Source organism: Leptinotarsa decemlineata, unplaced genomic scaffold, assembly GCF_025532065.1.
Source record: "Leptinotarsa decemlineata unplaced genomic scaffold, Ldec_3_MD MMD2_tig00026299_RagTag_RagTag, whole genome shotgun sequence".
In the NCBI taxonomy this organism is placed as follows: domain Eukaryota; kingdom Metazoa; phylum Arthropoda; class Insecta; order Coleoptera; family Chrysomelidae; genus Leptinotarsa; species Leptinotarsa decemlineata.
The window spans coordinates 4,758,094-4,771,649 of record NW_027412676.1 but is presented as its reverse complement, the minus strand read 5'-3'; the positions used below and the strand labels follow the sequence as shown (position 1 = coordinate 4,771,649).

Here is a 13,556-nt window from a genome sequence, read left to right as displayed (position 1 = left end):
GCCGTAAGGTTGAAAACGATAAATATGGATTCCACTTGAAAGAAATGTAAACCTTCATCTCACTCTCCAATGCATATATTCATAATCGATAGACAGTGTATCATCTATAGTATATTAGTTAACCTATCCAATCTGTTACATGATCTCCACCATATGGTCTAGGAGAGTAGAAATCAAACACTCGAAACAGTTAATCAAACAGTTGAGTAGATTACGTTACTTCCACTCATCAAAAGATAGCCCGCGTGGACCGTCACTGGTTACCAAGGCGACCCATTACCGGATCGGCACGTATGAACAATGTGGAATTTTTCGTCATTTTTAAACATTCTTGTCACACATTCCTTATAAAAAAATTGTTCTCACCTGCTTAGTTTCGGACGAGTTTTTGACGCTAACAGCTATTATTATCAGAATGAAAACCAATAAAGTGCATACTGATATTACATAGTTTCTTTTAATATTCATTGTGCCATCGCCGCACAAACTACGGACTCGTTAGCACCGTTGAAGGTAGTGTGGTCGAGTGAGTATGACGTATAACGGTGCTCCATTTCTCTTATGCGTTTACAAGGATGTGGTAGCCACTTCTATTTGTTTGCAAAGTTTTTCGATATATTAATGGTAATTGTTAAAATTTCTTCATGCTCAATGTATAAATTCGACGAAAGGCAGACTGAAATTCAGACCCGTGAGTTTATGAATTTATTATTTTTTATGACTAAACGAGAATGTACGAATACGTAGAAGGGCCACAAATTTAAAAAAACACTTACATTCCGACTTTGAACGTGAAATTTAATGAAATTACGGTCTCAAACTCAGAATTTTTAATTCCAGCAGGATTTTAAAACAGTTATCTTCATTCGATTGAGCTGAAATTTTGTGTACTCGTTTAGTTTTTACAACAATGGTGGATTAGCTTAATGACGACATTCTACATTCAATAAGACCAAGATAGAAAACTAATTTTATATGCACCTTCATGAGTTGGGTATTGAATGGAAGGGGTTTGCTGAAAATACGGAAAAGGGTCTAAATTCAATATGGTGGACCGGTCAAGATGTCGCATTTTTTTTTGTCAATCCTTCGATACGGGTATCAAGTGAAAACAATATGAGAAATAAAATATAGTCACTCTGAATCCAATGAAAAAATGAAAAAAAAATGATTAAAAGCAAAAAAACATTTCGAGTACAAACTTCAATTTACAAGCACCGAAAAAAAAAGAGTTGAATGAATCTAACCAATAAATCAGTGTGAAAACAGGAAATGTAACTTGTTTTTGATATGATGAATTCTGATATGATGAATTCAAAGGTTGACATTCAAGTTGAGTAGGTATATACGTGTGTCCTTAATAGTAACTATTCATGTTTATTGCCTATAAAATAATAAAATGCCATCACAAAATGGAACTAATTTGAACCATTGTAACCATTGTCTCTCATTTGGACACCCCAGCACATCAAAACTGATGGAAAATGTTGAGAAAGTGAAGAAAATGATTATGGAGAATCATCGAATCACTATTAGAGAAGTTGCTAAGGATGTTGGGATATCGGTTGGTTTAAGCCATGCATTTTTTTCAAAAATTTCGGACATGAAGTGTGTGGCAGCGTTCCAAAATTGCATGAGCATCGCTCAGGAATTGTTGAATAACGTCAACGGTGATCCAGCTTTGCCTAAAAGGGTCATAATTGGTGACGATTCATGGATATATGGTTATGATATCGAAACCAAAGGCCAATCGTCCCAATGGAAGAGCCCCAGAGAATCAAAATAAAAAAAAGCACGCCATTTCGATCATAGTTTTGGTCACTGTTGTCTTCGATTATCGTGGTGTAGGGCATCAGGAGTTCTTGCCAAATAGTCGTACGGTCAATGAGGAGTATTATCTTGAAGTTATGCACCGCTTGCGAGAAGCAATACGAAGAAAACGTCCCGTAGTGTAGAAAAACAATTCATGGCTTTTGCATCACGATAATGCACCTGATTACTCGTCATTGCTTGTTCGCAGTTTTTCCGCCAAAAACAACACCGCCAAAAACAATTTTTTTCTGTTCCCAAGACTGAAGATATCCATGAAAGAAAGGATGGCGTTTCACGACGATTGAGGAGATAAAAATCGAACCGCTAAGAGAATTCAAGAACATACCAGAAAGTGCATATCAGGACTGCTCCGAGATGTGAAGAAAATACTGGCACATGTGTATTATATCTGAGGGGGGCTACTTTGAAGGGGACAAAATGTAAATTTCGTGAAAAATGAAAATTTAGTTCACTTTGTGAACAGACACTGTATAGCTCATTTTGAAGGCCTTGAGGTAACAAACATTTCTACAAAATTTAAAGGTCTCTACGGACCCGTTTCCGATTAATGAGCAATATCAATAATAAATTTTCTGATTGATTCGGCCGGTACTTGATGAAGATCCATAGTAATTTCAAAAACTACACCTCACGATTTTATCTCCACAAACTTTATTTGAGAAATATCTCGCAACATGCTTCGCTAAGACATTATGAAATTACTTGAAAAAGCTAATGTCTCAGCGAAACATGGTGTGCGATATTTTTCAAATAAAGTTTGTGGAGATCAAATAGTGAGGTGTAGTTTTTGAAGTCAATAATAAATGCCGGTCATAAACAAGTACTTTATTTAATAAGATGTTCAAAATGACTACCACCAACCTTTTGACAATAATAAAGTCTACTTTCAAATTACGCCCTTACAATTGCCAGAATTTCTAGTGTTATAGTAGCTCACACATCTGTGATTCGTTATTGTAGTCAAGGGCAAAGAGGTCAGAGGACATTCATTATCCCCTCTACGCACAACTCAACGACCAGGAAATTCCTCATCTAGGTATTCTCTTACAGGATCATAAAAATGTGGAGGTGACCCACTCTGCTGAAAAATTGGATCGTAACCGGAAGCATAATTTTCAAAAGCAGCTTCAATCCAAGGTGTAATAGTTTCTTCTAAGAGTTGTAAGTATAAGCGTCTGGAAAGATTTCCGACGATAAAAAAGACCAATTTCCATATCCTATGACTCCTGCTCATACGTTCAATTTCTCGGGATTTTGTGTATGAGCTTCTTCCATACATAGAAGAATGTGATCACTGCAGTATCAACAGTCGTGTTCATCAACATCATCTTTAATGAAAATGCTTGTTTCTTCACTGAAACATATTCGACAGAGAAAGTTGGGTTGTATGGCAATTAAGTTTCATGGTTTCGCTAAACTGCATTGTTCGATGCGAGTCACCTGCATTCAGTTCTTATGCAAAATGGATTTCGAAGAGAAATGGAATCCATGCTGTTTTGAAAATTAATTTGTCTGTACATACAGCGGCAGCTATTGTGCGCACTGATTGCTTGGGTTGAACAGCAACAGTACCCAAAACTTTAATTTAAAACTTCTCGATTTTAACGGACGGGCAACCAGTCTGTGCAGAGACGTTTGTTTTTCAAGGCCAACAAAACTACATATCGATGGATTCCATTTAAGATTATAGGGTGCAGCGCCCTAGTGCCGCTCCCGCAAGAATAAAAAAGTTCTAGACACGCGAAGAAGTGGATTTCTTGAACAACTGTAACAGTCAAAATTTCGTTTTTCTATCTACACTGACTTCGGAGGTATTAGCCCGTACTAAGACTTTTTGAACACCAGATATGCCATATTTGAATGCTCTGAAAATTTATTCGAATTCTTCTTCTTGGTGAAAATATGACGTCACGATACAGAAGTCGCTCAGAGGCGGTAATTTGGAGAGTGGTGCAACATATTCTCAAAATGGGGACTACTTCAACATCTAAAGCAGGGGTGTCCAACTTGCAATGCCTCAAGGGCCAAAACTAAAACCTTTGATGTTGTCGCGGGCCATATAATAATTTTGTAACAAGTAATAACAAAATAAAGTGAGGTATAAAAATAATTAAAACAAAAAAGAGTATTATTTCTTTTATTGCTCAACAAATACATTTTTTGATAAACGGAAAATTTATTGATAACACTTTTTAATAATGAAGACAAACATTGCAAAAGCAACGAAAAAGATGTATCAATTAGTGTGAGGACTGTGGTCGATCGGCTTCATCCACCAATGAGGAAATGTCCACCTCCAGTTCAGTTGTAGACAGTCTCATAAGATGAAGTAAGGAAAAATCGGTTAGGTTGCTTCTGTTTTTGTTTTTAATGTATTTCATGGAGGAAAAGGCACTTTCACATGTATATGTGCTTCCGAACATTGACGTCATTTTCAGTCCAAAATCTCGCAGGTTTGGGAATTTCTCCTTTGGCAGTAATTTGAAAAATTCAGGTCCCTTTTCTTGTTTGGTGATTAGGTACATGTCTGCTTGAAGATCACATAACTCAAGCTGTAAGTTGGGTGGTTGATCATCAATGGTTGCTCCAAGAGGGTTATTATAAAGTAGTACACTGCTTTTAAGACTTTCAATTTCTTCAAATCTTGTATTGAATTCATCAATAACTTGTTCAATTTGTGAAATGCAGGATGAAAACTCAATATTTTCCTCACCGTTGAATTCTTCTGCTATTTGCAGACAGCTAGGGAAGTGTGTCAGGTTGTTCTTTTCCAAAGCACGTTTAAACACGTTCAGCTTATTCCGGAATCCGTTTATCATTCCGATCAAATCTGAAACCGTCTGGTTTCTTCCTTGGAGACTCAAGTTTAACTTGTTAAGATGATTAGTCAGATCTGTTATAAATGCTAACTGTCTTAAGAATTCTGGATCCTTAAACTTCTCTTCCAGTTCAGTTGTGTCAGATGAAACGTATTTGTTGAGGAATGCAGGGATTTCCTTTCTTATGGCAAAAAATCGTTCCATGCACTTTCCTGCACTCAGCCACCTTACATGGTTGTACATTAGCAAGTCTCCATACTCAGCCTCTGTTTCCACTAAAAACTGCTTAAGTTGCCTGTGTAAAAGAGATCGATTTCCACCTCTAATCATATTTATAATCTTAATCACGGTTTGGAAAACTTGATCTTCCTTGACTGATTTTCCACATAAAGCTCCCTGATGTATAATACAATGAATTGTTGGGCAAGTGACACCATTCTCTCGAAGCAGACCCACTAATCCAATTTTTTTACCTGTCATTGATGGGGCCCCATCTGTTGCTATGGCTGAACATTTATCAAAGCCTCCAATTCTGTCAACTGTTTTCTTCACAGCCTCATAGATGTCTTTTCCTTTTGTTGTTCCATAAAGAGGACAAATATCAAATAACTCCTCTTTACTGGTAAAATCATCAAAAGTAGTGCGCACAAATATTAACAGCTGACTAATATCGGTTTGATCAGTGCTTTCATCCAAACAAAGTGAGAAATATGAACTTTTCTTAACCAGGCTAAGCATAGATTTTTCTACTTGCTCACCCATAGCAACAATCCTTCTTTGTATGGTTTGATGTGAAAGTGGCACTGATTCAAATTTCTCCGCCATTTTAGAATCACCGAAAGCTTTGGCCATTTCAACAGCACATTTTTTTATCAAATTGCCATCAGTGAAAGGTTTTTTTGCCTTTGCCAGCTCAAGCGACACGGCATAAGATGCATGCAAAGAATGCGTTTGAGAGTGTAATATTTTACTGAACATACCAGTTTGCTGTTTAAGCTTTTTCTTCAAATCTGCAACTAGGGCACGCCGACTTTCATTTGTGTACGTAGCATACTTATTTTCATGCACTGTTGTGTAATGTCTTCTCACATTATATTCTTTAGGCACTGAAACTACATTCATGCACACTAAGCACTGCAACTTTCCATTATTGTTAGCAATCAAGTAATCACTCTCCCAACTTTCTTTGTAAATTCTGTTCTCACTATCAATTTTCCGTTTTATTGGTTTTACACTCATTATTGTATAAGAGGAATCTAAACAAAGAATTAATCAAGCACTGTTCACTAGCAACGTAATAGATTAGCCGACTAGAATACGTGTCAGTCGCACGATGGTGCCTGGCGACGGATGGTAAGCAGTGGGAGGTGGGAGGTGTAGCCTGCGTGAACTGTGATGCGCAGTAATCAGTGCAGTTCTCATAGTGGTGGAGGACGATTGTGTTCGTTACACGTCCGCAAAGCGGCACGCGGTACAGTACTTGTGATGTAAAAACACTGCTAAACCATGAAATATAAATTAAAAAATCTTTTTTCACAGTGGCAGCATTTAAAGAAAATATATGCTTTTCGAAAATCTTACGTGGGCCACAACAAATAGCCTCGCGGGCCGGATGCGGCCCGCGGGCCGCCAGTTGGACAACCCTGATCTAAAGAATCATCGATATGGTTTCCAAAAAAAAAACAATAGGCCACCTTCCTTCTTATGCCATCGATCTTTGAAATAATGAAAAGGGAAACACAGGGTACTACGCCTCATATTTCTGAGAGTGGATATACTGAGTGTGCGTGCCTGAGAAAGCTGTTGTATAGTAAAACACGTATTGCGGTTTTGTAAACTTTCAATGAAAATCTCACATTTTCATCAAGTATCGGCCAATTCCATCAGATATCGAAACTGCTAGATTCAATTCAAAGAGACATCCGTCTGGTTAAAAACCTCTAAATCACAAGTAACCTTTATAACCTAAGACATCGAAGAATTATCACATATCCTACTTGATTTGACCGGTACACACTAGAAGTACGCCTGAAAGATCAATCAATAATCGGATTCGTTAAGAAGCTAGGTTCATTTGGTCGAGTGTGAATAGGTGTGAGCCACAATAAACTCTTGTGGTTTGCGTTGGAGGGTCGAATAAATCCACTCACTTTTGACCTAACCTATAAGTTCCCCCAAATCACAGATACCCGTCATTTCTATAGTTCTCAATAGTTACACCTCTAACTATAATTCATCTCCATAAGAAACGGGTATAAAATGTACTTGGTATTAGTGACTCCCATATTTGACCGCGATTGAACTGAAATGCCAATACGTCATCCAGTGTTTATTACTTTAGAATTATATGGCGATAAGTTCAATCAACTGAACACATGTTTGTTACCACTCCGGTACATTTCATCGCTTTTTGGAACATAAAACTAATTTCAAATGATTCCGATACGTATAAAACATTCGTGTTTCGAGTGGAGCAGAATGCGAATATCAAATATCAATAAAAGGTTGCTATTTTTATCCCATAATTATGTCGAGGCAGAAATTGGTTTACATCAATTGAAGTAAATGACTTGATATGAACCCGGTCTGCCATTGTAATACTTTTTATTGATTTATTCATTTTCATTATAGAGATCAAAGTAGCACACTTGCCAATTGGAAAAAAAACACTTTATATACCCTTAGGTCTAAACCGACCACAAGGACGGATTTTTTCAAACTTCTCTAGCCGATAAATATCGGTTTGAAATCTTTTTTGATCGTTGTTCACCTCTTCCTTATATCTCGCAGAAACTAAAAAAAACAGACTAACATTTTAGTACAAAAAATGTAAAATGCTGTTTTGTTTTTCTGGTAATATCGAATTAATTAAATCATATGTGATGAAATGGGACGATACTTGATGAGAATCCATAAAGTATTCAGTGATTAGTTTACAAAACTGCAACACGTATTTTATCATATTTTTATTATTAATTTGAACGGTGGGACGATAGTCTGGTGGGTTGATGTAAGAGGTTTGCTCTACTCACTAAACCTCCGCTGAGCGAACCGGTGGTTCTTTCCGCAAGGTCGGACGATCGATTTTCACTTCCTATCTTCCAACCCGTGTTAGGAATCACACGTTAAAAGTTAAAACCTCATTAGTCCTTAGCTCGCACAAGATTCGACTTTTGAGAATTGTCGTTCGTAGGGAACGACAGCTGGTTAACGGAAAAACAGATTATAAAAAACATTTTACTAGCTCATTGAATGTACATGTAGGTAATTACAACCATAAAACCAATTTCCACATTAGAAAATGGATTCAATAGAGTGAAAGAATTCAATTTCTCTTGGCCATTCAGTGGATTTCCAGAAATTCCAAAATTTTCAAATTTCCAAGCATTCCAAAATATTGAGTTTTAAATGATTCATAGTAGTGGTTGAACTCATGACGTTATGCTAAGAGATGGTTTGCAAATGTGGAATTGGTATTTACGTTCAAGAAATTACTTCCATTTTCTTTCATTCTTTGAGAAAAGGTTCTCCTCGTTTAGCCAATATGAAATTTTGAACTAGAACCACAAGTCAACTTATATATACTGATCTATCCGACACTTGAGTTTTGTCTCTATTGTTTTTGATAAATTTGTTTAAATTACTGTTATTTCTGTGAGCCATGTCGAAGTCTTTCTTAAAAAAAACCGGCGATATTATTGGAGGGTTTTCATATTTTCTTGAAAAGAAAAAGAATGGTATCGTTAATAGCTACCTTGTTAACATTGTTTCATCATTTTGATTGCTAAAACTCAGATCTCTCTGAAAATGACTTTCTGAGTTTTTTTTCTATATTGAATAAAACAACGATAAAAATAAAAACACCAATAAAAATAAATTAATAGGCGCTCCGGGGCGACTTCATTGATTCCAGTAGCGCATTTGCTTTTTCAGCTGCAGGAAAACCCGGAAAAACCTTCAGCACCACATCATCTGAAGATCTTGATCTGAGTGGAATATTCAATAGGTTGAGAAAAAAGTATACTATTATTGAAAGCTGCTTTTTTATGCTGATAGCGACGTGTCGAGAATTATATTTGACAATGCCAGTATTAATCAAGAGGCACACTGCGACAGGACGCAAACATGACGCGACATGACCTGGCCTTTGCCTTCCTTTGACTTGCAGGACAGGATGCTGTTTCCCCACTTTTTTCCTTTCATTCCTGATTGGTTCCTCTTTTTATTTCCCCTTCCGTACTTAATGGCTCGATACTAGTAGATTTGTTTACGATGACTTTTCTGTCGGATTCTGACACCTCATCCTGTGAGGAGGATATTGTAATTAAAATTTAGATCGTGATAAAATTTATTGAACAAATCAAACAAAACAGGGTATTGTTGGATAACACTCTACGGAAGCGCAGAAGGGCCACATATTTTTATTATTTGTTTCTTGGAAACTACGACTTTGAATCTCGAAATTTCGACTTTTATCTCGAAATTTCGACTTTAATCTCTAAATTACGACTTTGAATCTCGAAATTTCGTCTTTTATATCAAAATTTCGACTTAAATCCCAAAGTTTCGACTTTTATCTCGAAATTTAGACTTCAATCTCGTAATTTCGAAATTACGACTTTAAACTCGAAATTTCGACTTGAAACTCGAAATTTCGACTTCAATCTCGTAATTTCGAAATTACGACTTCAAATTCGAAATATCGAGTTTGAAGTCGAAATTTCGAGATTAAAGTGGAAATTTTGAGATAAAAGTCGTAATTTTCAAGAAACAAATGATAAAAATATGTGGCCCTTCTGCGCTTCCGTAACACTCCTCGAAATTCTCCATATTTTTATAGCAACAATCCAGACTGTTGAAGAAAAGACGCGTGAATATCTCGTGGTGTCTTCGTAGAGCAGTAACATCCAGGGTCGAGCATGCGCCGTGAAGAGGAAACGAGCAGGTGTTTCAGGCTATCAAGGTTGCACGTGATACTCGCGTCTCCAATCAAGCGGATGGCTCTTTTCTGTATGGAATCCAACTACTTCAGGGTACGTTTGTGGGCAGAGCTCCATACATAAGAACAATACTCCAAAGAAGGTCTGATCTGAGCATTATAAAGCATCTGAGGTGTGTACAGTTTTCTGGTACGGAACAGTGTTCCAAGTTTTTGAGAAGCAGCCTTTGCAATTCCAGCGACATGATTGTGCCAAGACATATTGGTGTCCATTTTAACCCCCAACAAACTTATCGAAGCAGAAAGCGGGATTGGTATTTCCTATATACCAGTACTTCGAAAGAAGTATATGCTCTGCAATTAGATGAAGACTCGCTTAAATTGATATAGATGAAAGTAATGATTTTTCTCAGGTAATAATGTTAGTTCACTCAAAATTGTATTCATTGATACATGAAATGAATTAATATCTAGTAAATGAGGATGGTTGTAGAAGGAACGGAGTGTGATATTTTTATTAGCATTTTTCTCGAATACTTCAAATCAGCACATGTGTCACTGGATCATGATTTTTATAAATATGTAAACAAAGGTGAGAAACACATGCACATTTGTAAGAACCCATAATAAGCAATGGCAGTGATTTTGTTCCTGTCATAGTTTTTTTTTTCATTTGGGAGCCAATTCTTCCAAGTCTTCGGGAAACACTGAGCCTCATGAACCCACCTTTTCTTCATTTTTTATTCAGGACACCGATTCCAATAATGTGTCTCCCTATACTAGTGTTCGTCATATTTTTCTATGGGTAATTAATTAAAATTGACCATAAATTTCGTACTTTGTGTGATCCACTGCCACACGTCACAAAATATATTGAGCAATCACCGTTCCTTTGTTATTCAGCCCTATTTTTCCAGGTGTTCTCTAAATGCAAAGTGTTCAATGATCAAAGTTCTGTTGAAACATTTCTTCACTTTTTTTTCTGAAGGTCTGTTTGTGAAGGTTTATCCTTTTATGTTTCCTAGTACATTGATGTACTTGATGGCAGTCTTAGACCCAAGAGTGTCTCGATGACGCTATTGGGTTCGTCAATACCCCTGTCATTTCCAACAGTCTTGCCAAAATGATTGTTTCATGAATGTAATAATTTTTTCAACAAATGTCCCTGCTATTTGAATCTGTAATATCTTCAGAAGTATTCATTTGAATTACATGCTGTGGAAGGCCATATTGATCTATATCGAATGCAAAATATATTCCATGTACTCAATTGGATAAGAATCAATGCTGGGGTTTTGGATTATCCCTGAGACATAGACATACCGATGCGGACTCTTTTGTAGACCTTAAAGTGTATGATACTGTAGTATATTTTTGATCTATCCCGTAGGGTTCTGCCAGCGTTTGCAAACTGAACGTGAAAAAATGTGTTTTCATTTACATCATATTAAAAACTTCTGAAATTATCAGTGTAGTTTCAAAGATCTAAGCATACGTAGGGACAGACAGCGGGAAACGACTTATACTATATAGTGATAAACTGTTGAACGAAGCCGTTACTAAGTAGTACAAATTGGAAGGGTATATTTTAAGGAGAAATTAATATTTAGCAAATAAAGGTTTTCGACTTCTATTTCTCCATCTTGATACGAAACATGTGGGAATCTCCCAAAAAAAGGAAGAAAGCAATCTGTTTCAAAAATTGACTCTATACAAATATCTGTAGGCCATGCAAAGTAACTTTCACGAACTGGAAGAAAAAGCCCTTTTAAAGAGTTATTTTTATATAAACATCGAATTACACGAAAGAAAAATACGTTCGAAACAAATACTTTTATATGAATGCTGAATTATACGAAAAACACTTTTCTCTATTCCGTTTCTATTCCAAACTTCCGTGATGGGATCGAATCGGATATCATTTACAGGATTCCTACACAATATAATTCATGAAAGAAGTAAAATTTCACTTAAATGGTACACTGTCATCCTCACTGCTATACATCCGATATTTTGCCGTAAGACACTTGCCTTATTCGCTCTTTAGTAGCAAATACGAATAACATTATAAGAAAATACACTCAATGAATTCATAAATACGACTTTTTGTCAGGAAATGTGTTGAATCCACACATGTGATCGATGACAGTACGTAAATAACATTCGTTCGCTTACTTGATTGAATCCCAGCCATAGGAATGTTGTTGAAATTGAAAGGGTATATTTTATGGAGAGATTTTTTTGGGAAAGGTTATGGCCTTCTACTTCTCCATCTTGATACAAAATCACACGAGAAAAATACTTGCGAAACAAATATTGTTACATGAATTATTTCGTATAATTCACTTTTCTCTGTTCCGTTTGTATTCCAACCATTTGTGATGGGATCAAATCAGATACCATTCACAGAGAATTGAAACTTCTTATGCTTTTTATACTACTTGTATTTATAACGTTATAACGTTACTGTAATTTTGTCCCACAAGGACTTTTCTTAATGAATATGTATAAGACGAAACTGCAGTAACGTTAGTTATAAATGTAAGTGTTATAAAAACATAGAATGTTTCAATTCTCCTTTTTCACGATCTAGTATCTAGATATTCTGTTATCACGCGAGAAGACAAATAATAAATCATTAGAATCAATCAAGCCATTTGGTTTTGTTTTTTTTTCTTGTACCTACGAAATTTGGTTATTCGAAATTTAACACTTGATTCTAATGAAACTGTAGGAGTACGAAAAATAGGTGAATATTATACATAGGTGGTTCAGAAGGTTCAGAATTTTTTTTCTAGAAGGCTTTAATGAAACAATTCATTTATATGATGATCTTCAAACAAGACTCAATCTCTGACGAAAGCAAGAAACTCTTTCGAAGGTTCGAAATAGATGAACTTTTCAATCTAGCAGACCACTATTATAATATTCATGCAGTAATTGTTCACTGTAGTTCTGGCGTTGATTTTGGTAATTATTACGCCTTGGTCAAAGACGAAACGGACTAGTTTAAGTTTGACGATAGTTTGACGATAGTACGACACTTCGTGTCACGAGTGTTCTGGCGATGTATTGAATCTATTGGAGCCTCTAGAGACACACTACATTTTGTTTTATGAGAGAGAGGATATTGGCAGATCAAGATCTTCAGATAATGTGGTGCTGCAGGTTTTTCCGGGTTTTCCTGGAGCTGAAAAAGCAAATGCGCCACTGGAATCAATGAAGTCGCCCCGGCCAATTAATTTTGATTGTTGTTTTTATTTTTATCGTTGTTTTATAAAATATTTGAATCATTTCAATAAAATCTTTTTCCACATATTCGTTTATTTTTCTCAGTTTTATACCATCGCTTCATTAACAGAAAACATAAACATTTCACACCATTTTAAGCCTTGAGACGCATCAAAAGAAATATCTCTCAGAAGTTAATTATTATCATGAATAAAACATATACTTGATATTCGTTCTCATTGGTATCAAATTATTTTATAAAATCTTGGGCGCAAGGTTATATAACCGGTCTGAAATTCATTTCAAACAGTATATCCATAAACGTGTGTCACGTACCTGGGAAACTCCCGGATTGAGGCTCAGCAATTGCCTCACTTCATCGTAGAAAGCTTTGGTCGCTTTTCCATTATCTTCGTCGAAGGGCAACCCCGAAACGAAGAGCACCAACAGCCCGAATACGGCAACGATTGAGGTGACCATGGCCGACTGAGATCGATAGCAGGAGTTCGTGAATAGCGTGGAATAACAGCGCATCGTGGCGGTAATCTCAGTAGGACGAATTGTGAATGCGCGATTTTTCCCTACCACTCTGAAGAGTTTCTGGAAATCTATAATACCTCAACAGTTTTTGTACTGACTGTGATTTTCAAGGTGTCCTTGAAATGATTCAAAATGGAATTAACAAGTTCATTCAATAGAAAGATTTCAGATCAATAGGGAATTTGTCCATCAGG

General features: G+C 36.3%; 1 protein-coding gene across 2 annotated transcripts in view; it reads right to left on the bottom strand.

Annotated features, from left to right (window-relative positions):
- LOC111506733 (peptidyl-alpha-hydroxyglycine alpha-amidating lyase 2) overlaps positions 1-13,342 on the bottom strand; it is a 50,920-nt gene extending 37,578 nt beyond the window's left edge. The window contains exon 1 of one of the 2 annotated variants that reach the window (XM_074180738.1): positions 13,159-13,342. In XM_074180738.1, coding sequence (XP_074036839.1) covers positions 13,159-13,302 — 144 coding nt within the window. In that variant the 5' untranslated portion in view covers positions 13,303-13,342. Of the gene's footprint in view, positions 1-366; positions 527-13,158 lie in introns of those variants that run through there. The other variant, XM_074180739.1, reaches the window with a different exon arrangement.
- Between the last annotated feature and the right edge of the window lie 214 nt (positions 13,343-13,556).